Source organism: Rhineura floridana, chromosome 5 (assembly GCF_030035675.1).
Source record: "Rhineura floridana isolate rRhiFlo1 chromosome 5, rRhiFlo1.hap2, whole genome shotgun sequence".
NCBI classification, from domain to species: domain Eukaryota; kingdom Metazoa; phylum Chordata; class Lepidosauria; order Squamata; family Rhineuridae; genus Rhineura; species Rhineura floridana.
Window position 1 is genome coordinate 117,293,393 of NC_084484.1, and position 25,451 is coordinate 117,318,843.

At 42.5% G+C, this 25,451-nt stretch overlaps 1 protein-coding gene across 9 annotated transcripts in view; it reads right to left on the minus strand.

Annotated features, from left to right (window-relative positions):
- The window catches only part of ROBO1 (roundabout guidance receptor 1), a 1,232,929-nt gene that overhangs the window by 408,494 nt on the left and 798,984 nt on the right, over positions 1-25,451 (minus strand). For all 9 annotated transcript variants that reach the window (XM_061627948.1, XM_061627952.1, XM_061627945.1 and 6 more), the window contains one exon: positions 23,413-23,739. In XM_061627948.1, the coding sequence (XP_061483932.1) occupies positions 23,413-23,739 (327 nt within the window). The remainder of the gene's footprint in view (positions 1-23,412; positions 23,740-25,451) is intronic.

Here is a 25,451-nt window from a genome sequence, read left to right on the forward strand (position 1 = left end):
GGGTTGTGACAATTACCACCCGGTCACAAATACCTTCTTTTTAGGAAACGTGACTGAGAGGGTTGTAGAGCAGCAATTGCAAGTACTCTTAGATGAAACAGATTGTCTTGACATAATTGCTATAAACTGCCCAGAGAGCTTCAGCTATGGGGCAGTATATAAATATAATAAATAAATAAGAACACTGTTTTCCCCAATGCCAACCCTATACCAAAGCCTAGGCTGCCATCCTGTAGCCATTTACCTGGAAGTAAGCCCCATTAAACACAAAGACACTTATGTATGAGCATAGCATTGTACTGTAAGTTAACTATACAATGATTTCTTAAATAAGTCCCTATCCTTTAGCTCTTGCAAAACAGGAGACATGCTTAAGCCTCTCTGCAAAGTTTTCACATTTGCCTTTTAGGAGGAGGGGGCTGTGATGTTCCTATATATTAGTGTATATATGGTAAGTGCTGGTTGTTTAGAGTATACATGGTAAGTAGTGAAAGAGGAGGGGGAGTGAATGGGCAATAGAATGCTTGATGATTGGCTGAATGTTTAAAATGGCTGACAGTATAAATGAAAGGATGACAGGTAAATCTGGGGGAATGTGAGGTGGTAAAGAGTGGAATCTAGGGGGGAGAAGAGAAAGAGTGGATTGCTTGGTGGGGTTTAGAGAGTTGTTTACCAGGAGGGAGGTGGAGTTCGGATTAGTATTGAGTAAAACCATATGCTTATGTGCCTTAAGAAGAAATCTTGTTAATCTTGTTAGCTTTGTTATCTGTAATAAATACTTAATTTGGTTTACCAAAGGCCTGATCCTTGGTTGGGGTTTCACAGACCAGAAGGGAGGGTAAGGTAATGACCAAGGCTGAAGGGGAACTGTAACAAATGGTGGCAGCGGTGAAGAGAGTAACAATACCAGTATTCAGAGTCTCTGGGATTACTAGTACTGGGACGTTACTGGTGGTTGCCTAGCAGGGGGATCTGTTGAGATCTGTGCTAGAGCGGGGAGAGAAATCATAAGAGAGAGCGGTCCAGACTGGTGGAGTCCCTGGTGGTGCCTAGAGACAGGCAGTAGCCACGCGCAGGTAGGAACCTGACAGGGAGACCCAGGGAAGGACGCCGCACAGGGGCTTCTTTAAAATTCGCCCACACTTACTGGAAAAGTATTGGCAGAAAATTATTCCTACACGCTACTTGAACCCAGCACAGGAAATGTGCCTTCTGGTTGCTGGGGAAGATGAAAGGGCAAATTATGGAGATCCCAAGGACTAGAAAAAAGACAGAAACAGGAAAAGTGCACTAAAAGGGAGGGCAAAACAGCAGCTCTTTAGGACCCCAGGAATTCCTATTGCTTGGTGTTCAAACAACTCATTTATCAGTCAAAGCTCTGACTTCAGTCATTGGCTAATAACACGGACAGGCAGGAGTAGCCAGGCTGCCTCATTTCACATAAATCACTTAGAAGGATACCTGCACATTTTGCTCTATAACTTTTTTTTAGGAGGGCTAGAGACCTGCTTTCTAAAAAAAAGAAAGAGGCTCAGAAGGCTGGACTACCAAGCTGGGAGTGCCACTGAAGGCCTTCGTGGATGCCATGGTACCTGTGGGTAATGCACTGGTGACCCCCGCACTAGAGACATTTGGAGAAGGGCAAATGGTGTTTATCTGCTAATTCCTGAAGCCTCTGGGCCAAGATAGGGGAGCTGGAGACGATTGGTTTTACTTAAAGGAGGAACTGACCAGTTACCTTTAACATATGGAAGATTTATTATTAGCTAAATGGGATAGAGCTGGTATGCAAAATAGGCAGCATTGTTTTAAGTCACTTGGGATAAAATTCAAGCAATTTATTCATTAATTCATTAAAATATTTATAAGCTGCACTTTTCATAAAAAATATATCAAGGTGGCATTAAAGGTAAAAGGTAAAGGTGTCCCTGCACTTGTAGTACGAGTCATTTCTGACTCTTAGGGTGACGTCTTGCAACGTTTACTAGGCAGACCATATATATGGGGTGGGATTGCCAGTTCCGTCCCCGGCCTTTTTTACCTCCCCAGCATATGCCGGGTACTCGTTTTACTGACCATGGATGGATGGAAGGCTGAGTGGACCTCGACCCCTTTTACCAGAGATTCGACTTCCTCCTTTCATTGGAATCGAACTCCGGCCGTGAGCAGAGCTTCGGCTGCGTTACCGCCGCTTATCACTCTGCGCCACGGAGGATCTTAAAGTGGCATTACAAAATACAAAAACATGATAGAATTAAAACCAATAAAAACATACATAAGTACTGCATTTGTTGGCAAAGAATATTAATAATAATAATAATTTAATTTATGTGTTGCCTATCTGGCCTGTGGCCACTCTAGGCGACGTACAACTCGGTTACAATAAAATACATCATAATAATACAATACAAACGATAAAAACTATAAACAATGACAGTTCAGAGTAATGGGCAATTTGTCATAGAGATTAACCCTCCCTGGAAGTCCCGAAGGTCTGTCTAAAAAGCCAGGTCTTGAAGGCCTGGCGGAATACATTCAGGGATGGGGCATGCCGAAGATCATACGGGAGGGAGTTCCAGAGAGTGGGGGCCGCCACTGAGAATGCCCTCTCTCTAGTCCCCACCAACCTAGCTGTTTTAGTTGGCGGGACTGAGAGGAGGCCCTGTGTGGCTGATCTTGTCGGGCGGCATAATTGGTGGCGTGGGAGGCACTCCATCAGATAAATTGGGCCGAGACCGTGTAGGGATTTCAAGGTTAATACCAACACCTTGAATTGGGCCCAGAAAACAACTGGAAGCCAGTGCACGTCGAATAGCACTGGGGTGATATGCTCCCAGCGGCGACAGTTTGTAAGTAGTCGAGCCGCCGCATTTTGTATAAGTTGTAATTTCCGGACCGTTTTCAAGGGTAGCCCCACGTAGAGCGCATTACAGTAATCCAAACAAGAGGTGACCAGGGCATGTACCACCAATGGGAGCTGATGAACAGGAAGGTAGGGTTGCAGTCTATGTATGAGGTGTAGTTGATACCAAGGTGCCCGACTCACTGCCGAGATCTGAGCCTCCATGGACAGCCTGGAATCAAGAACAACCCCAAGGCTGCGGACCTGGTCCTTTAGGGGTAATCTCACCCCATCGAACATCAAGTCAATATCTCCCAACCTTCCTCTGTCCCCCACGAGTAGCACCTCGGTCTTATCGGGATTCAGCTTCAACCTGTTCCTTCCTATCCATCCCCTCACAGATTCCAGGCACTTGGACATGGTCTCCACAACCAACTCTGGTGAGGATTTAAACGAGAGATAGAGCTGAGTGTCATCCGCATATTGGTGACACTGCAGCCCAAATCTCCTAATGATTGTCCCCAGCGGCTTCATATAGATATTAAATAGCATGGGAGAGAGGATAGAGCCCTGTGGCACACCACAATTGAGAGGCCAAGGGTCTGAAACCTCTTCCCCCAATGCTACCTGTTGATGCCTATCGGAGAGAAAGGAACGGAACCACTGCAGTACAGTGCCTCCTATTCCCAATCCCTCCAGGCAATGTAAAAGGATACTGTGGTCAACAGTATCAAAAGCCGCTGAGAGATCGAGGAGGACAAGAAAGGTGAATTCTCCCCTATCTAATGCCCTCCTCATATCATCCACCAGAGCGACCAAGGCTGTTTCAGTTCCATGTCCAGTCCTGAAACCCGATTGGTATGGATCCAAATAATCCGTTTCATCCAAGTGTGTCGACAGCTGATTAGCCACCACTCGCTCAATGACCTTGCCCAAGAATGGTAAATTTGAAATTGGGCGAAAGTTGTTCAGAACTTGGGGATCCAAGGAGGGCTTCTTTAAGATGGGCTTTACAATTGCCTCCTTGAGGGCTAATGGCATTACACCCTCCTCCAGGGATGCATTAACCACCGCCTTAATCCCCTCGCCCAATTTCTCTTTGCAGCTCACAAGGAGCCACGACGGGCAAGGATCATTTAGACATGTGGTAGGCTTCACAGTTGAGAGCACCTTGTCCACATCCTCAGAAGGGAGAGGCCGAAACCGATCCCATTCGACCGGCTTGCAACTGGCCAACTCTGGTTCATTCACTGTATCCACGACGTACGGGATCAAGTTCCGTAAGTGTTCGATTTTGTCAGCAAAGTGCTTTGCTAATTTGTCACAGGAGGCTTTTGACTATTCCAAGGGTTCCTGAGCAACTGGACCGACCAGGCTTCGGACCACCTGGAACAACCTCCTGGGACAGCACTCTGCAGACGCAATGGAGGCAGCAAAGAACCTCTTCTTTTGTGCCTTCACTGCCACTTGATAGGCAGCTACTGCTGCTCTAACCTGTGTCCGGACATCTTCGGAACGTGATTTCCGCCACCGGCGTTCTAGTCGTCTCACCTCCTGTCTCAGATTACGCAACCGTGGTGTATACCATGGTGCTAACTGAGTTCTGTTCAGGGGGAGAGGACGTTTCGGAGCCACCCGGTCCAATGCCCTGGTGATTCCCTCATTCCACTCTATCACCAGGGTATCGACCGGGCGGCCTTCAGCAGGTTCCAATTCCCCAAGCGCAGTCAGGAATCCTTCTGGATCCATCAGGCGCCTGGGACGGACCATTCTAATAGGTCCTTTTCCCCTGCGGAGGGTGTGTGGCATCGAGAAGTCTATATTTACCAGGTAGTGATCTGACCATGACACAGGGGTGGAAGAAACCACCCCCAACTTCAGAGCACTTCCCTCCCCTCCCAGGACAAACATAAGGTCGAGAGCATGACCGGCTACATGGGTGGGCCCAATATTACTAAGGCACAGTTCCCAGGAAGCCATGGTTTCCAGGAAATCCCGAGGGGCTCCAATGAGAGTGGTCTCGGCATGCACGTTGAAGTCACCCAGCACTAATAATTCTGGGGACAACGCCCGTACAGCCGAGACCACCTCCAGCACCTCGGCCAGGGAGTCTGCTGTGCAGCGGGGTGGGCGGTACACAAGCAGGATCCCCAAACTGCCCTTCGGGCCCAACCTCCAGTACATGCAGTCAACAAACTTAGTCCTGTGAAGAGGAGGTCTGGCAAAAACTAAAGACTCTCGATAGATGACTGCCACTCCCCCTCCCCACCTTCCTACCCTCGGCTGCTGTGCGTAACGGAAACCCGGCGGGCACATGGCCTCAAGAATGGGAGCTGAGGCCTCATCCAGCCTAGACTCCGTAATACATGCCAGGTCTGCCCGCTCATCCAAGATAATATCATGAATGTGTGATGTTTTTTGTACTACAGACCTGGCATTACACAACAGCAGTCGAAGGTCCGTAGGAATTCTGCATCCCCCAGTTATCGTCTGGTTCTGGACAGACCCGGAACATGGGATGGGTATTAAGCATCTATCCCTTGTTCCCCTAATCTGGCCTGGTCTGCCAGCAGTACCATTCCAGCGCCTGCCGCCCACTTTTTCTATAGTTTGGCCCCTAACCCTCCCTGTTCCATCCCTCCCTGGCTTGCACATGCCCCTATCCCAGTCCGCCGATCAGACAGGCCACCCACCCTAAAACAATAATAAACCGGAGACCCGCCTCTATCACTCTGTAACTGTAGATTAATTTAAATTCAAATTAAAATTAAAATCAGTACAATTTCCATCACATCCACACATCCACACATCCATACACACCCCACATTTCCATAATCAACAACTAGCAATAATCCTAATAATGTCAGTGGTGGCAATAATGAAGATGACACTCATATGCAATGGCGAAGCAGTTCACAGATAGTGCTTGCAGACAGAACTCGCAAGTAGAATATAATCAGAGCTGTGATGAGCTCAAAGCCAAAGCCCACAGCAACGGAGCTGGCGACAGCGATGGTACAGAAGCTGGTAGCAAAAATAGCAGCACCTATAGTCAATAAGCAAGGGCAGAAAGTCCACACTCCAATAGCAGCCGCATTCCAGCAGATGGCAGAAGACAGCAACGGCAGCCGCAGTAACAGGGCAACAACGGCCCGATACAGCACAAGGACTGAGACCGCAGCCCCCTGCACTAGGCAAGACCGTGGCACCCAGATCCAAAGGCGATCCAAGGCCGCAGCGCCACAGTCACCCAGCGCCTCCGGCCACAACGAAACGACTGCCCAGAGCAACAGAATGGCGGCGGCTCCACCAGAACAGCGACCGACAGCGAAGGTCCAGGGCAACGCAGGCCACAGCAGACCAGCGGCACCCAAGTCCAAACAACGACGGTGGTCCGAGAGGGCCCACGGGCTCGGCGCGGCTCAGCGCGGCACGGCGTGACCATCCACACCCAGCCGCAACAACAAGGCAGCAGCAACAATCCAGCAGCAACAGTCCAGTCCAGAAGGGGTCCAAGGACGTGGCGTTGCGAGCATCCGCGCCCGACCCCAAAAACAGAGCGGCAGCACCCGAGGCCGCGGCGCCAAAGGCCGCAAATAAAAGCGCGGCGTCCACATCCGCATCCAGTCAAAACAGCACACCCACACCCATACCAACAAGCAATGGCATCGACAGTACAGGTATAGTAGGGTGGTAGGTGGTAGGTGGTAGGCCTGTCATATTAAAAGGCCTGTTTAAAAAGTTCCATTTTCAGGAGACACCTGAAAGAAGGAATGGTTTCTGCCAAACCTCTATTGGTAGAGAGTTCCACAGGGCAGGGCCTGCCACATGAAAATCTCAGTCCCTGGTGGAGGCCAACCAAACCTCGGGAGCTTGAGGAGCCACTATGAGTGTCTCATCAGAAGATCTCAGTGACCAAGATAGAACACAGGGAGTCAGGCGGTCCTTAAGGTACTTTGGGCCCAAGTTGTTTAGAGCTCTGTAAATTAACAGAAGTACTGGTAGCAAATTGGCAACCAGTGCAGCTCTTCCAGCAGCAGGGTACTATGTTGCCAGTAATCTGCTCCTGTGAGCAATCTGTGCTGTATTCTGTACTGGTTGCATCTTCTGAACCAGATACAAGAGCAGCCCCACATAAAGAGTGTTACAGTAATCAAGTCTTGAGGTTACCAATACATGGATCACTGTGGTCAAGTTATCACAGTCTAGGAATGGTCACATTTGGCATATCAGCCAAAGCTGCCAGAAAGCACCCCTGACCACAGAGCTCACTTGAGCCTCTAGTGAGAAAGTTCGATTAAGGAGTATCCCCAAATTGTGTACGTGCTCCTTCAGAGGGAGTACAACCCCATCTAGGACAGGCAATTGATCTCTCTCTCAGACACAGGAACCACAACCCACAAGGCCCCTTTCTTTCCAATTCAGTTCACAATATTTATGATGCGGCATCAGAGAGCATTCAGTTTGTAACTTAGGGGTTAATACTCTTAGTTGAAAATCAACTAATCACAGGGAGAAAGATGGTGGTATTGCTTAGTAACCAAGCATAGTGGCATATCTTTAGTGAAGTATCATATGCTCTGATTGGTTGCATAATTGAGGGAGTTTTCCTCTGTACACTTTGTTGTATGTCTCCCTGCTTTGTACAAGGCGTCAAGTGAAAGATGAAATATCTCTGTTCCTTTTTTTCTTAAATTATGCACCATTTTCACTCAGTTTGCTTGGTAAACTGTTATCAGGGCTTTTCTCCCTGGGCTCCATCTGCATTATTTAAGTGACTTCGTTAACAGAGTTGTCTATGCACATACTTTTGCATATTTTAACTGAAAGCCAAACGTGGTGCCAAACATTGGATCAAAGCTGAAGGAGTTCTAGGCTAGTTGTCTAGACTGAGAAAAACATTCCTAACAAAATAGTACAAGTGATAATACTATCTCTGATCAAGCTGTGACAAAAGGTAGAACATGTTTGGTAAGATGAGCAGGACAACTGGACATAAATAGTCCTCTTTTGCAAAACAAGAAGGTGAGTATGTCATAAATCAAGTTTCTGGTTCTAATAAGAATCACAATCTTCCAGAAAAAAATCACCTGTGAAAACCCATAATGTTGCTGGCTTGAGAAACCTTCACACAGGTAATATTTTTGAACAAACAGCCATTACTTAAATCTGCCATAGATGGAGATCAGCCTGCCTCCTGCCATTAGCTAAATGATCTTATTTTATTTGAGATCTCAGTCACAATCAGCTGATAGCAGTAATTTGCAACCTTGATAATGTATCACTTAGCATGGCATAAACCTGCAGATTAGAATCAGCATGAGGAAGAATACACTTCCACAACCAATGAAGTACAGTATATGAAAGAGGGCTAGAAGTCACATTAACTGCAGTGGAAACACATTCTGCTTCTGGCACAGCACCAACATTAGCACTTCAGAACAATACCAGTAAGAGGCCTGTTGGCACATGATTGTGCAAAGGTATTCACAAGCATCTGGTTAGTATTAACACTGGTTCTGGCCTTGCCTCCTGGGCAGAATTAGGAACTGCTGAATCTGTGTTTGTTAGCTATATCTTAAATATCTAGAGGTAATTTCTAGGATTCTCAATCCTTCAAGGATTATATTCTAAATTCTGAAGAGAGTCTGAAACCTAGCATTTCAAGCACCGGTATTATCTGATTGAGCATGTGATACAGCCAGAAAAGTAAAAAAAGTACAAAATTACAAACAAAGATATCCTCTTAGACAGAACACTACAGCAAATCAGTGCAGCTGGGCTAGATTATATCCTTCACTACTCATGCCAGGAGAAAAAAGAAACTGGTTGCTTTCTGTCTCTCAATGGCTTTGGGTGAAGTACTCAAAATATATGATTTTTATCTGGTATTTTTTCCCTTTTTTATACAGTTACAAAAATTTCAACTATTTCAGTGTAATAAGCTCCAAGTTCCTGGCTATTATATCCTAAACGTTAGTAATATGAACCTTTTTTTAATTCTAATCAAATGATTTTTTAAAGATTATGCTCTTTCATATACTAAATTTCTGCCCAGGCTTTTGTGAATGACTCAGACTTCTAGGGACCTGCAACAAGTGTTCCACCCAGCCAGGCAAATCCTCATTCAGAATAGTCTATTTCATTTCTCCGCCCATCCAGTTTCATACCCACCACACACAGTCAACATGGTCAATTTTCACTAGGTTGCTTCTTTTGGGAAGGGGATTTTCCTGTGGAGGCCCCTCACTAAGTACAGGTAGGATACTGCCTACCCTAAAACCCCAAACCTATAGCCCAGTCCTTTCTCTGTTCCTTACAATATAGTATTTAGAACTGATCATACGATGTGAAAGATTCATTTTTCTAACTTTTTGGCTTTTTCCCCCCACCTGCCATATCTGTTTCCCTGAGCAATAGGACCTTACAGTTTACAGGATTGGTTTTATTTGTTAAAAAGAACCCCTGGAAATCTTTAGCAAATGACTATTATCCATCATACTTGAACACCACTCTCCAGGTCAGGGAGGTTCCTGCTGCATACCAGGGAATAAGCCTGAAGATTTTGTTCCTTTTATAATGAACTTTCCAAGCACTGCTGGTTACTAACACAATTCTCTCTATCTTATTCAGAAGTAACCCTCCACTGTGTTCTGTAGGACTTACTCATGAGAGCAAGCACAGGACTAAAGCCTTTTATATTGTCTTCTAAATGCGAGTTTCCCACAACTCACTCCACTTTGTGTGTCTGTTTTTAAACAGGATTGGGATAGCATTACTGACTAAGCAGAGATCTAGGTTTCTGTTCACTACTGAGGAGGTACAACTTAACTGTGTGCACACTCATGACAGCAAACATAGGACTAAAGCTCTGTTAGGTGCCTGGTATTATTAAAACTACAATTTTTAAGTATCAACTGTTTCTTTGCAAAGGAGGACAGAGAAAGAACCAGAACAGGTGGAGGCCACACAAATTTTCTCCCATCTGAGAAGCTACTGTGACAGCACGGACCCTTTCTGAACCTAAGAAAGACATTTTACGGTTTAGTTAGGTACTATTTGTAAAACTGCAATGCTTAAGTGTCCACAATATGCTCGCAAGGGAGGAAGATGGGGAGGAAACAGAATTTGGCTGTGACACCCCCACCAAGTCTAGTGGGCACCAGCCGCCACTGGGATGTTCTAAAGATGTCTTGTACTTCTGCAAACATTAGGGTTCCCTCACACCTGACAATACTTCCCCTTTTGTGTCTATGGATAGTGCAATTCTGGCTACATAAAAATCCAGACTCAAAGAAGGAGCTTGCTATTAGTGTATATGATTTCCTTTTTGCCTTGTTTTCTGCTCCTATCATCCCAGAATTAGAAGACTTGAAAACCTACTGCAAGTTTCCCGTTAAGTTACACAAAGTAATAATCCGTTGTGCTGTTGGCTAAAGCAGCAAAGGATGTTACTTGAAACATCCAAACCATCTATGAATATAACAAGCAAATATAACCATATGCTTTTTTGAAGTACAAACACCATTCTGCATTGCAAAACAGCAAGCTCATACAAAAAAATGTAATCTTATTGCACAGGAAGTAAGATTTGAAATGTCATCTCATTTTCAAAAGCCTTAAGCAGACATCTAGTAACTCAAGATACCAACTGCTCTTTATAGCTGTAACAGAGCAATACCCAGTTTACAGCAAATAGAGAATTAGAAAGGTTTTTTAAGCTTTTACAAACAGCTGTTCAGTTAAACCTTTTAATGTCTCAACCACCTTTTAAATACTAGCGCTTCTAGGTACAGCTTCATTTTGTATTATCTCCCCATACCTGAGCATTGCCTCAAAAATAAAAATAAAAAACCTGATTCCAAATTTACTCTAATAGAGATTATAGCAGTGTTGTAATAAAACATTGTCACCCTCACCCAAAATTATTGTTATATTTATTTGTTTTTTGTGTTAGATTTCTATCCCTTCCTTCTTTCCAAAGGCACTTAGGGTGGCAACCTTCAATAAGTGTTACTCCAACCCACTGAAAAAGTGATGCATCCACTGCTAAAACATACTGTCAGATATGATCACCAATTTGAGGAGGAAAGGCTTGTTATAGAAGCCCCTTTTTCTCTACCCTACAAGAGGTGCTCCATAACTGAATGCTAAGCTAACAGCAACTACAATTTGTGCAGTGTGGGCATCTTTGTGTACAGTAGCATACATGCATACTGCTGCCACTTGTGAAGATCAGGGCCAGAGGATGCAAGTTAAACCCAAATGTAGTGAACAGATGGAACTGCTGTTGTTTGTATAGGGCAGAACTGCACTATACCTGACTCTTGTCATGCATTCTCATACCAGTGTCATAGTTAATCTGGTGCTTTCTGACCAAAGAATTTTCAAGACAAAGCTCTATTGAAGACCTTATATCAAGGATAGGGATTCGGTTTCAGAATATGATTATTATGTGATTCCATTTGGTAAGAGGTTACACAACAATAATTAATTTACTAATAAAACATGACTGATATGGACAAGAAGTCTTTAGGAGACATTCACACATCTCATCCAAAAATGCTGTTTATTTAAAGTGTTGGTTTCTGGAGTGACTAAACTGTGATCCTCCAGAAGTTGCTGGATTCCAATCAGGCCTACCAAGAGATGTGAACGCACGAGGGGAAAAAAGGAAACTTTTTTGTTGGGAGGGGGGCTTGACTACAATTCTTGTCATTCTTGACCATTGGCAATGGTGGCTGGGCCTGATTAGAGATGTAAAGGCCTGTAAAAAATGGTTCCTTGATGGGAAAGTGCAGCAAGTTGTGGTCCAAGCAGAACCAGTCAGCACAGATTGCTGCGTACATCCATGCGCAATGTGGTGTGTATCTGAAGGTACACCAAACAAGACCAGGTGGAATTCCACCTTTGATGCATTGAAGCAACTACATGAGCTCCTGTCAACTGTGCCACTAAAAATGAATGCCATAATGGACCAGTGCTCCTTGTCCAGATCACAGCTGCTGAGATTGTAGTGGTGCCGGAATACACAGAGATTAAGGGGCCACTAGCCCAGTCCCTAGACGTCCTGCAACAGGAAAATGGCATGTTCATGAGATATTTGCTACCAACGCTCTATAATCTGGACCACAAGTTAGAAGGGCTGGAAAATAAACCTGTGAGGTTCACATACTGTTTTCAGCTGCTGAGAGGTGAGCATGAAGCCCTAAGAAAGCAGTTTGCAGCTATCTGGGAGGACAAGAGGCTTCTTCTGGCAGCCTGCCTACACCCTCACTTCAAACTAGAGTGGCTGGAATCATGCCAGGCAACCACCCATACCAACAAGTAAGAACATTAGGGAAGCCCTTTGGGTGGATTACTCCAAGGGAAATGTTGTCTCAAGAGAGGCAGGCATCAGAGGGTTTAAGGTGGTAAGCAGGGTCTGGGCCTTTTCTTCCTGTAGCTCCTCATCACAACCCTGGGTGCTGCAGGTAATCCTTAAGGGCCTGCTGTGCTGCCCCATGAGTGTGATGACTTGGTCACCTTCCTACCTTCTATGTCATCATCCACAGACTTAGGCTGACAGTTGGACCCTGAATCAGGGGACATGACAAGTATCAGGAAATCAAGAGCAGATGGTGGTTTCCTAACATAACATATCCTCTCTCTTTCTTAGGTTCACAATGGAAGCCTTGTCGAAAGCTTAAATAAAGATGGGTGTACTTAATGAGGATAGTGATCAGTCTTCAGATAAAGACCAGGAAGGAGATGACTTGGAAAATGACTTCTTTAACATTTAGCCCCAAAGCAAGAAGTCAGCAGTGGACACTTATGATGAAGAATTGCTGAGGTACCTGAGGTCTCACAGCAGGGAACTGTCATAATTCTATGGCTCTCCACATGTGCTGCGGTGTTTTTTGCAGCACAACACAGGCATGCCTTCAAGCCCCGCAATAGAATGCCTGTTCAGTACTGGTGGCAATATAATGACTGTAAAAAGACATTCTGTGTCTGACGTGCTCTTTGAGCATCCTGTTTTTTTGAGACATAACATAAATGCATTGTAAAAGCAGCATTTCTAATGTAAAATTTGATTTCAAGTGAATCATATGTGTGTTGGGGTATCATCATTGCTGGGGGGGGATGTCAGATTCTTATATGCCATTCTGTTAATCTTATGGATAAAAAGAATTATTCTATTACCCTCTGTATATGTGTGTTTATTTTAAATGTCATTTTAGGCTACTTAGATGTGCAGCAGCAGCCAAGGCCAGCACCTTGTAGGTATTTTTTTTAAAAAAAGTAACGTAAATGTAACTGCAGTGATTACTTTTGAGTAAAAGTAAAGTAATCAGTTACTTTCAGAGCAATTGTAATTGTAACGGTAATCACTACTTTTTGGGGCCAAGTAACAGTAATTGTAATTTATTACTTTTTAAAAGTAATCTTCCAAGCTCTGGCCACTCTTCTGATACTTAAAAGAAGAAAAGTCTGAAGTGAATGTGATAGAAACGTTTAAGAAATCTCAAGAAAGGTGTGTTGACAGAAGACTTAACAAAAACTGCATTTGTTATTCCTTATTTTAAATTTTAAAATGCAGTATTTAATACTTAAATGACTATGTCACTGCTAGATTCTTGTCTGCACTACTTAGAGAAGCAGTGTGAAAATTGACATTTATAGAGAAAAACTGCCCTTCATCGTTTTGACAAGAACATGCCCTTTACCACACTGCACAGGACCTTTCACTACCAGGCAGTGTTTCCCTGCAGATGGCAATCTGAGTCTGGTTATATTCCTCAAAAACAAAACAAAAATGAAATTAATTTAAGTACATTCAAATCATCAAAAGGCTGGGTTCAGAAAGTCAAGAAGAGAGCCCAACAGATTTCAGTAGTAATATGGGTGGGATATGCTTCCATACCATCATTGTCTTTGCTGGCAGAAAAAAAATGTAGGAGTTGGCTGCATGCCCCATCAACATCAATCAGCTTAAAGTCACATCTGGTTGTGACTCTGACATAAAGTTTACTTAAGACAACTACGCTTAGAATGAAATAGAACGAATAGCAGCTAAAATTATTTGTAGGACTGCAGAACATGTTTACTGAGCAGCTAAGCAATTCTGTTACATGTTCTGCTGACTATTTCATTCAGTTTCCCAGAAACATGTTTCATACACTGTCAAAGGTCACATCTTACTTTTACTACTCTCCTTTAATATAGACAATTTTTAGCTTATCTCCAAAAACACAAAAAATACATTATTTCACTATAATTCAAATATTTCTTTCTTCCTGACCTATATAATAAGGTAAGCTGCCACACTATAATGACAACACACAGCGTGGTGGGGGAGTGGGACAGGGCGACAAAGAGGCAGGCTGTGCAATGGCAGTGGCGGCAGCAGCAGCTGTCTCAGTAGGTTAGTGGGAGGCCAGCAGCAGTGGCGGCAGCAACTGAACAGCCAAGGCCAGCAGGTTGTGTTGTGTTGTGCTGGAGAGTGTAGGAACCCAGGGGGGCTTGCAGGGGAAGTGACAGAGCAACCATGTAAGCAGGCAACAGTTGAGGCAAACAGGTTGGGGTGGAGAGTGTGGGTGCCTGGGAGGTGGGGGAGAGGGTGGAGATTTGTGAGTGCCTGTGTGTGCGCTTGGGAGCACTTGGAAGAGTGTGTGTGTGGGCTTGTGTGTGTGTGTGTGTTTGGAGGTGCATGAGCTGTGTGTCTCCCTGTGTTTGTGTGTGTGACAGAGAGAAAGAGTCCCTCTGTACGTGTGTGTGTGTCCCCGTGTGTGTGTCCCCGTGTATGTTTGGGGATGCCTGGTGTGGCTGTGTGTGTGTGTGTGTGTGTGTGTGTTTGGAGATGGGGGTTATGAGCAAAGTAAGCAGGGGGCTCTGCCTCCCTAGTATTCTAATATTTATTTTTGTATAAATCTTTCCAGTTTGTTTACCTTACAAAGTGATTTACAATCAGTAAAAAAAAAAATCAGCCAATTAAGATAAAACTATAAAATCCTATTGCATTCAACAATTAAAATAAATCATAACCAGTATTAGACAAATGACCCAATTCTTTTAACCTAACTTTCAGCATCACATTTCAATCTCCAAAGGACATGGGTCTTTAAAGCTAATTTTAAAAATATCTTAACCTTATTTTTACCAGGCTTTCCCAGAAGCTATTTTGTTAGGAGGAAAATGAGCCTGACAATGTTGCAACAATAAAAAAAGTCAAGAAATGCATAGTTCACTCCACATTCACATAATTTCAGAATGTACAACTGCAAATAAAAATACTGTTATGCAAAGTAGTATGGGAAATAATCCATGGAAAAGAAATTTGCAAACAATGGAAGCAGAAGGATAGGAAAACAGGCAGCGAGGAAAAATACGTTTCATAATATTACGGCCATAATCCTACTTGCCAATACAACAGGTCTGAGCACCCGTGGATAGTCCTGGCAAGATGTTATTTCAGTAACCTCCAAGGAAATATGTGCATGTGCAAGTTGGAGAAGTTAAGCAGCACCAAAAGCTCTGCTCTCTTCTTCAAACTCTTTTCCAAAATGTGTTATGACAGGAAACTCCATTTTATTTCCATGCCCTCTGGTTGTCAGAGGGCTCTATTCAGAAGAGACAAAAATACCACAGGCATGGTTTGGAAAAGATAAGAAACACTGGAAGAAGCTCCTGCATTTCTAACCTTCTCCAAACTACTAGTGAAGTTGTGAAATAACACTCATCAAACTTTCCAACAAGCACACAAGACTTGGGAAAGAAGTAGTGGAAGGTTTGAATAATGTTAAACAACAGCGGTAGATATTTATGTTGCTTCATATCTAAACCCATGGCTTTTTTTGTGGTGGAACTGAGTTCTGGCACCTCTTTTTTTGTTGCTGCCAGGAACAGGGAAGGGTTGGGAATGGGACTGCCATCCTTATGATGGTAGGTAGGGGGGAGATGTGGTGGGCGAAGGCATAGAGAGGGGAGGAGGAAGATTAACATTAAAGCCCTTGCCCCCTCTGCTTCGCCTGCTGTGTGCTGGGCACAGAAACTTCAATATCCATGCTGAGGCTGCCTCAAATGGGCCAGCTTGGGACTTCATGGCAACTTCATGGCCTCCATGACAACCATGGAGCTTTCAAATATATCAATGGCCCAACACATTTGACCGGACATACCCTTGACCTGGTCTTTGCCACAGAGTGGATTAGTACAACTCTGTTGATGGAGGGAGTCACTATGAGTTCTTTGCCATGGACAGACCATTCCCTGGTAAGGTTTCTGCAAGGGTAGGAAACCCATTGAGACGGTCCGCCCTCAGAAACTGATGGATTCTGATAGATTCCTGAATGTTCTGGGGGATTTTCCGGCTGGCATGGCTGGTGCTTCTGTTGAGGCTCTTATCTCACTGTGGAATGGTGAGATGCACAGAGCCATCAACACTATCGGTCTTGAGTGCACCCACCATTGCTGTGGAGCACATAGATCACCTTGATATTCCAATGATCTTTGAGCTATGAAACAAGAGGGTCAGCAGCTGGAGCACAGGTGACACAAATCTTGGTCCAAATTTGACCTAACAGGGTAACACTGCACTGTTATGTCTACCATATGATAGTGGTAGCAGTGAAGAAAACTTACTTCTCTACCACCACTGCATCCGCTAAGCAGACGGTCCACAGAGTTTTTCCAAGTGGTGAACGGGCTTTTGTCATCTGGCCAAGACAGCATTACTCTGACACCCTCGGAGGCCTACTGTAACAATTTTTCAAGGCACTTCAGGGCCAAAATCAATCAGATTTGAACAGAGTTGGATGCCAGTTAGAGCAAGTCCAACGTAAGCATCCAGAGCACTGCCTGCTCCAACTGTATTGGATCAGTTTCTATGCCCCTATCTGGACAGGGATAACCTCACTTCACTTGTCCATGCTCTGGTAACCTCCAAGTTAGATTACCACAATGCGTTCTACGCGGGGCTGCCTTTGAAGATGGTTTGGAAACTGCAGCTTGTGCAAATTGCAGCAGCCAGACTGGTAAAAGGGAACAGACGGTTCAAACATATAAAACCGATTCTGACCCGCTTGCATTTGCTGCCTGTATGTTTCTGAGCTCGATTCAAGGTGCTGGTTTTAACCTATAAAGCCTTACACAGCTTAGGATCACAATACCTGATGGAACACCTCTCCCAACATGAACCCACCCGTACACTATGCTCAACATCCAAGGCCCTCCTCCGGGTGCCTACTCGGAGGGAAGCTGGGAGCCTGGCAACAAGGGAGAGGGCCTTCTCAGTGGTGGCCCCCAAATTATGGAATGATCTCCCTGACGAGGTGAGCCTGGCACCAACACTGTAATTTTTTCAGTGCCAGGTCAAGACTTTCCTCTTCTCCCAGGCATTTTAGCATGTGTTTTTACATTGTTTTTACATTTTTTAAATTGTGGTTTTAAATTGTTTTTTGTGTTTTAAAATTTGTACATTTGTTTTTAAAGTTTTTAATTGCTATAAACTGCCCAGAGAGCTTCAGGTATGGAGCAGTATACAAATGTAATAAATAGATAAATAAATAAATTATTGCTGCCTGAGGATGTGGACAAGCAGATTGAAGAAGTGTGGCCCACCACCTATCCCCTTGACCCTTGGCCACCCTGGCTTCTGAGAACTACCATAGGGGACTGACTGGGTGGGTCCAGAGAGTGATGCTAGATTGCAAGAGGGGAATGTATCATTTGCCTTGAAGGAGGCGGTGGTGCATCCCCTCTTTAAGACGACCTCCCTGGGCTCAGAAGTGTTAAACAACTATCGCCCAGTGGCAAATATCCCCTTTTGGGGCATGGTGCTTGAAAAGATAGTGGCAGTCCATCTGTCAGAAGAGAGACGGGGGAACACGACCCTGCTCATTCTTCTTGATCTTTTAGTGGCTTTTGATACTGCTGACCATGGTATCCTTCTGAAACGTCTCAAGGAGGTGGGAGTTGGCGGCACTGTGCTTCAGTTGTTTCACTCATACCTCCAGAGCTGCTTCCAAAAAGTAGTTATGGGAGGCTACTGTTCAGCACCATGAGAATTATCCTATGGTGTTCTCAGGTATTGAGATCAGCAGAGGGGAACTACCTTCTGGTAGTTCCACCACCCTCAGAAGTTCAGGGGGGTGGCCTGGGAGAGGGGATTCTGTGTGGCAACCCCTAAGCTGTCTCCCCACCGAGGTATGTCTGGCAACTTCATTGTACAGCTTCCGGCGAATGCTGACGACACACCTCTTTACCCTGGCCTTCAACACCTGAGCGGCATATTTTCTGTGATGTTGTTTAGGTTGTTTCTAACTGTTTTAATTATGTGCTTTAAAATTGTTGTAACCCATCCTGAGACCTCTGGGTGAAGAATGGGTAATAAATTCTAATAGGGCAGACTTAGGTGCTAAATATTAATAAAAACTGCAGTGTTTAAGTGTCCATTGTTTCTTTGCAAAGGAAAAAGACAGGGAGAAAATTAGAACAGGAGTGGTGGCACACACCTTTGCTGCCAGCAGAGAAGCAACTGTTACGGAAGGGATTTCAAAACACGTTTCAGTTTACTTAGGTGCTCAGTATTTATACAACTGCAATTCTTAAGTGGTCATGGTATCTTTGCAAGTGAGGAAGATGGGGAGAAAACTAGGGACAACTGGCCACATCTGTGTTTTCCTAGCAGCCCCACCAGGTACAATGATTATCAGTCACCACTAGGGAGGGGGTGCAAGAAGAGACAAGGGACAGGACAGGCATCTTATAATATATCAAGATATGAGTTCCAGCAACCCATTTTTAATTTCTTTTTTATTTTTAGAAAAAAAAGCACTGTCTAAACCTCTCTACTAATGAGACTAGACTTTGGGTTTTCTCCCAAGAACTGTGTGTGTGCTGGAAGAGAGGCAAAATTTCCTTTCAGTTATGCAGAAGTTTGAAGAAGCTTAGAAAGAGCAGGGGGGGGGAATACTTTACCAATGCTGTGTTCCTGCACCATGAGTGAAATTTCTGCCTGCCTGCCTGCTTTCCCTCTGTGTATGTCAGAAGACTTGGGGTAAAGGCAGTGGGCACAACAAAGGTCTGGGTAGTAAGCTAAACACAGGAAGATCTAAGCAGAAGGTCACAAGCCTGAGGATGTTGGTGGTGGAGCTTGTATGCATGGTTTGGGAATCTGCATGTTCACACCTCAATAGGGAGGAATCTCTGTTATCGTTAACCTCATCAGCTGAAAAATCATCAACATTCAGAAACTCTTAAGAGGTTCTGTGCTGAAACACATTATAATTGTTCATTTCGCATCAGAATGTAGGAATTTAGGTGTTAAATCTACTTAGAAAGCATCTGGCCGTGTGTAGCATCAGACTATGACTGGGAAAAACTCAAATATCACTTTGGCCATGAACTCACTAGCTAGTGTTAGGCAAGTTACTCAGCCTTGCAAATATGTATAGAATGTGGAGAGGGGAAATGGCCTCCCATAAAGGATTATTGATGAGAAGGGCTTTGAGAACTTGAATAAGCTATATAAAGTAGTAACACTAATAAAATTGTTTCTATAGGCAGCTATAACCATCAAACATCTGGTGATAGCCTCTGTTTTGGAATACAAACATGGTTTTCATTCATACTAGAAACGTATAACTACGAACATTTACTGATACTAAGAGTTCTGTGACTGTTTTGGGACTCCCAGAATGGGGTAAAAGAGCTTCAAAAAGAAAAAAAAAAGCACAACTAGAACCTCAAGCCAAAAGAAAAAAAGACTATCTATACAGCCTTATATCTGGTGTAACAACAGCCTTCAGATGTTTGGGTCTGTGATCCCCTAAAGAAAACAAGAAAAAGAAAACAAAAATCTGCACGAGTTCAAAGCTAATTTTCTCTGTAACATGATTTATTTGAATAATGTTTATCCCACCCTTCCTCATTCTTCAGCCCAGGTTGGTTATAAATGTATAAGCACAATATTTTAGGAAAAGGGTGGGCAGCATGTACTGTTATTAGAACCCCATGCTGGACACAAATAATGGCTAAGAAGGTGGTGTTAACTCAGCTACCTTCAGCTACCCCATGAACTCAGCTACCTCATGAACCACATATTTGAATGGTGCATATAAAAGTATGAATCCACATCTGATTCATCAGATTTTAACATCAAATCCCAAAGTAGTACAAATCTGTTCAAAAAGTAACTAACATTTATGTAGCTTTCAAATGGTATTGCAACATTGTTTTCTCTTCCCCGTATATCTCCCTTCTTGTATTTTTGTTCTTGTTTTCTACCTAAATAAAAAATTTAAAAAGCAAACAATAATATTCCTATTTTACTTCTTACCCAGGCTATATGGTAAGTAATTTACTTAAGGTCAGCCAACAAATCTATGAAATAGAATCCTCTTTCTCCATATACAATTTTTAAAGAATAGCAAGTGATTTCAGCACTCTAAAGCATAAAGTCCCATTTTACATTTGTGGGACACCAAGCGTCAAGACTTGCCCATGAATCAGGAAAGCAGGTGCGCAGAGGGGGAGCTGCCTACATTAGAGCACATTCTTATTTTGCTAAGAAAATCTGATCATCTGGTCCTATGTACTTTTACTTGGAAGTATCACTCATACACACACCCAAGTAAATGTGCATATGACTGCAGACTTAGAACATGCAGAGTTAGGCTAGATACTAAACAGTGCTACCTGTACAATATCCCAATCTTATTTTGTTAGAAAGTTATGATTTGGGGGTTCTTTTAATTTTGCAATTTATTTTTACCACATGAATAAGGGCAAACCTTTATTCCTCTACTTCTGCCTGGACAATATGAAATGGAATTGAAAATATGATAGCACAATGGTATGCATATATATTCAGACATCAGTCCCATCATTACTCCCAGGTAAGTATGTAAAGGATTACAGACTAACACACCAAAACAACCAGCACTGTGGTTGCAAAGGTAAAAAATGGGTGACCCATGATAAATAAAGAACACACATTTGAGCAAGACAGCAAGAGGGTTGAGACATTTCAAAGGCAAGGATAGGGAACTCATACAATTGCAGGAACAAGAAGGTATTCTGGCAGACCGAAGATGGGCATATAGAGATCTGAGGAATGGAAAGAGCAGCAAACAGAGGCATAAACAAAGGCTAAATAACTGCAACAGAGTGCCTTTCTTTTATCATATAACTGAGAAAGTTCCTGTCAACACTCTTTTTTTTTTAAGAGTACAGCTTACAAGGCAACTGAATATCTCCTATACTAATAAACCCCAACACTACTCTCTTGAGAAACTGAGCACTGTTCTCTCTCCTGCATATATTCAGTTCTCTTCCATACAAAAATCTACCCCTTATTTTCCCTCCTTACTTGGCTTTCTGGAGATCTTCAAAATGTTATTTTCTCACAGTTCTGCAATCACCCATTCATGGGTGCCTACCTGCCTGCCTGCCTGCGTGAGAGAGGGGGGGAGGGGCAAGAGCAAAAACACAAGGTGTCTCTTATTATGTGTTCATCCAAAGAACTGGTTTTGAACATCAGAGCTCAGCTCACTCTTCTTCCATTTGAGGAACACAATACTAATATTTTTAATAAATATCTAGTCTTTGCCATTAAGCCTCTAATTGTCATCCTAATTAAGATGACTCATCTAGAGATGTAAAATTTCTGGAAATTTTGAAGCCATGGAAAAAACCCGTGCTTTTTCTGAGAAAAAAATTGAAATTTTCAGAAAAATTGAAAAAATTCAACATTAGCACTTTTTTACAGATTGAAAGTCACTTTGTTACTTCAGGAACATCAAATGTAATTATGTACAAGTTGGTTTGGCATAAAATTATCACATTTGGTATATTAAAAGTACATTTTATTCAAACAGTTATTACAAACTGGATTTACTTTTTTAAATTTTTACTTTTTTGGGGGGTAACAAATGGAACTACAAGATCCTGAACTGTAAGGAACACCTGAACTGTAAGGAACCTATTTCATTTTGCCAGTTTATGAGGAGCAGGCAAAAAACAATTTAAAAAACCAGAAGAAACCATCAACATTAATAACAAAGAAAATTATTTGTCTCCGCTAGTCCTCCACAGTGTTAAGCAGACATAAAGCATCTATTCCCATAAAAAGAACTGAGAAAAAGGGGAGGACAAAGAGTCAATGAAACATTTTATTCATTATGCTAAAATAAAATATTCCATAATCCATTTTTTCTTCATTTTTTCCCAATTTTTCAGAAAAAAACCCAAAAAAGGCTTTGGTAAAAAACAGGGAGAAAATGGATTCTTTCCTATTTTTTCCAGGCCTTCACATCTCAAGACTCATCATGAGGATAAGAAGTACACTTATAAAGTGGAAACTGTATGCTAAGTAGCAATACTGCACCACTCATTTAGACCTTAATCAAACTTGAAACCATGCAATCAGAAGTGGTATATTCAGATTTTTAAATACTTAACTGAACAACAAATAGTATTCGCAGCATATAAAGAAAACATCTACCATGTGCCAAAACTAATAATTTTTGTTAAGCCTAAAAATCTGCTACAGAATACAGAATCAGCATTTGTGTTTTCAAAAACATCAAGTACCAATTCATACAGCTTTTCAGGCAAGGCCAAAAATTATTAATTTTGTCTCAGACACTACCTGTACAAGGCATGAAAATAATTTAAATAGAATAATTCTATTTATTTATTTACCGCCCCATAGCTGAAGCTCTCTGGGCGGTTTACAACATAATTAGCATACAAAAGATGAGGATGTGCCTACTTTTAGCATTATTTACCATGCATGAAGGATATGAGGAAATCTTTATTTATGCTAATGCTTCAGAAAGATATTTATGCTTAGTGTTCTTTACACACTCGATAGCTCCTAATACATTTCATGCCTGCTGGCCAATAGTACATACCTGGCGGAGTGACACTGGCATGTGGCTACTACACATGCCAGTGTGAATGCAAGCAGACTGTAGGACTGAAGTAGGCTAAGCTAGTTCTGTTAATAGACCGTCAATGTACACCCACTAAAATGAATGACAAGACATGTGGCCACAACACTACTTGGTAGATGCAAGTCTGTACAAGAATAATCTTATTCCATTTTGCAACTAATTTGGAACAATTCTGACTCAGTTTGCAGCATGGGCTCTAGCAGCCGAAATAGTTGCACGGAGGACACTCTGGCTCCAGCACTGGGATACAGATACGACGACTATGTTGAATAGATATTGTAAAATGCCTCAAAAATGTGTCATCAAATTTTTATTTCATACTCTCAGCTTTGCTCAAAATTGCCATAAGTGCTGCTGAATACAATTAGCTTTTTGATCATACAGTCACATTATCAAAACACAAACAGATATTCTAATTTACTTAGTCATATTTATCATCTGCTTGTGTGAATATAAACATTAAATACAAGTGTTGGTACAAAGCTAGAGTTCCACACTCATACCTAACTATCTTCTCGCTGTACATTGAAATCAGACATTAAAAGCCAAGGATTTCTCTGTATTTAAAATTCCACTCAAGCAACTGCTATACAAGCGGCTGCCAATGAAGGAGAGAGAAGGAAGACTTACTTGCTACTTCCAGCGATGCATTGTGGCTCACAGCTTCACCAAGGTAATTCCTTGCTACACATACGTAGACTCCTTCATCAGGCCTACTTTTGCGGCCATGAACTATTCGTAAGAAAAATAAAGATCCACTTGGCAGCAACATTCGATGAGAACGAGGATCATCTTTATCAGTTTCAACCCTTTCGCCTCCTTTATACCATTCAATAGTTGGTGTTGGCCTGCCTTCAGCCTTACAGTTCAAAGTTGCTGGTTCTCCTTTAGAAACAATTAGATCTGAAGGATGTTCAACAATTCGAGGTGGGAAATCCTCTTGACGAAGACGGGAACCTACAGGGGCAGAAATGCAAATCAATGTTTTTTTAATTTCTACCATTTGTTGAGATGTAATGGAAATGCTGAAGTTTGGATTTTAAAATGTACACTTAGAAATCAACAAGGAGTATTTCCAGGATATTCTTAATTAGCCTGATGTCATCTTTATGGTAACATTTTCTTACATTTAATAACAATTTATACCCTCACCAGTTAACATTTACATTACATTTATTTGTAATTTAATATCCATACCACTTGTGAGCAGAGTTCTCAAAGCAGTTCAAAACAAACATTTAACATTATACTGTACTATAAGCATCTTAATATATAAACATAAGATCAGTACAATCATTAAGCCAATAAAAGTGAAGCAGGAATATATAAACATACATCTGTAAATTTTAAGCAGAACCCTTTGACTAAAGTACCTTTCAAAGAGTACTGTCTTCACTTGCTTCCTAAAGGGCAAGAGGAAGATAGGTGATTTCACCTTCCTTGACAGAACTTGGGCATTACCACAAGTTGACCTCCGATTTTGTACTCCCTCCCATTCCATGCCCACTCAGACAGTAGTCTTAAACTTTCCAGAAGTAGTTAAGAAGATACTGAAATGATAAGTTCAGATATATAGAATGTGTAGATTTTCTTCATGCACAAACTGGGGTGTGGAAGGGAAGAAGACACATAGGGAACTGTCCTTAAATGTATTTCCACCAAAGTACTATAATAAAGTCATTCTTATCTGCAACATTCCATAAAATTCTTTAAATCATATAGTGCTGTGTTTTTCACAAAGAGTGGCACATAGAGATCATTAACAGCAAATTTGATGACAGCTGGCAGAGGGGATATAACGGCTTTGACATCCAAGTAATCTTTTTCTACAGCTATACTTTTAATTTTTCTCCTTATAGTCAAGTTATTTAAGTTCCAATTTGTGCTTTATTAAATAGAAGCAAGTTTATGTATCAACATAAATCTTACACAGGAAACAAATCCTGTAATTTTCCTGTCAAAAATCTGTCCCAGAAGGGATAGTTTGTGAACACAGAAACACAATACTGTATCTACTGTACAATATCTACTAATAACCCACATTTTTCCCTTCTAAAAGCTGATAATCACTGCAACAGAGAAAACTAACAAACTTGCACAACCTGCTTTAGTATAAATTTCACATCTCAAAAGGAAAGATATAACATGCCAAATATTCAGTCCCTTTGGTTAAAAGAGCAATTACTGTGTACACAACAATGATCAACTTCACATAATTCACTTGCAAACTAATACCATGATTCTTCCAAAACCTAATTTACAGAGCAATCCAATTCAAGGGAAGCCAGCATAAGTGATGCCAGCACAGGAGAAGCCAGCACAAAGTTCCTCTGCATCCAGTTGCCATTCAGGAACACTGGATTGGCTGAACACCAGCTCAGCCAGGAGCTGCACACAGGGACCAAAAAGTAAAAGCCTGCTCTCCCAAATACCCGTACCAGGGAGTAAATCCTTTCCATTGATTTTCTTAAACAAACCCTTTTCCAGGGGTAACTTTTGCCTGAATTGGGACCTGCAGGAGAGCTCTGAACATGAGTCAGATGTGGCCTAAGTCGCCTCATCTCGGCCCCTCCCTGACACACCTCCGACCCGTCCCTTTCTTGGAACTTACACTTGATTACGGTCTTCATTGAACTGGCTGAGGGGCCCAGACAGCTCAGCTGGAGATC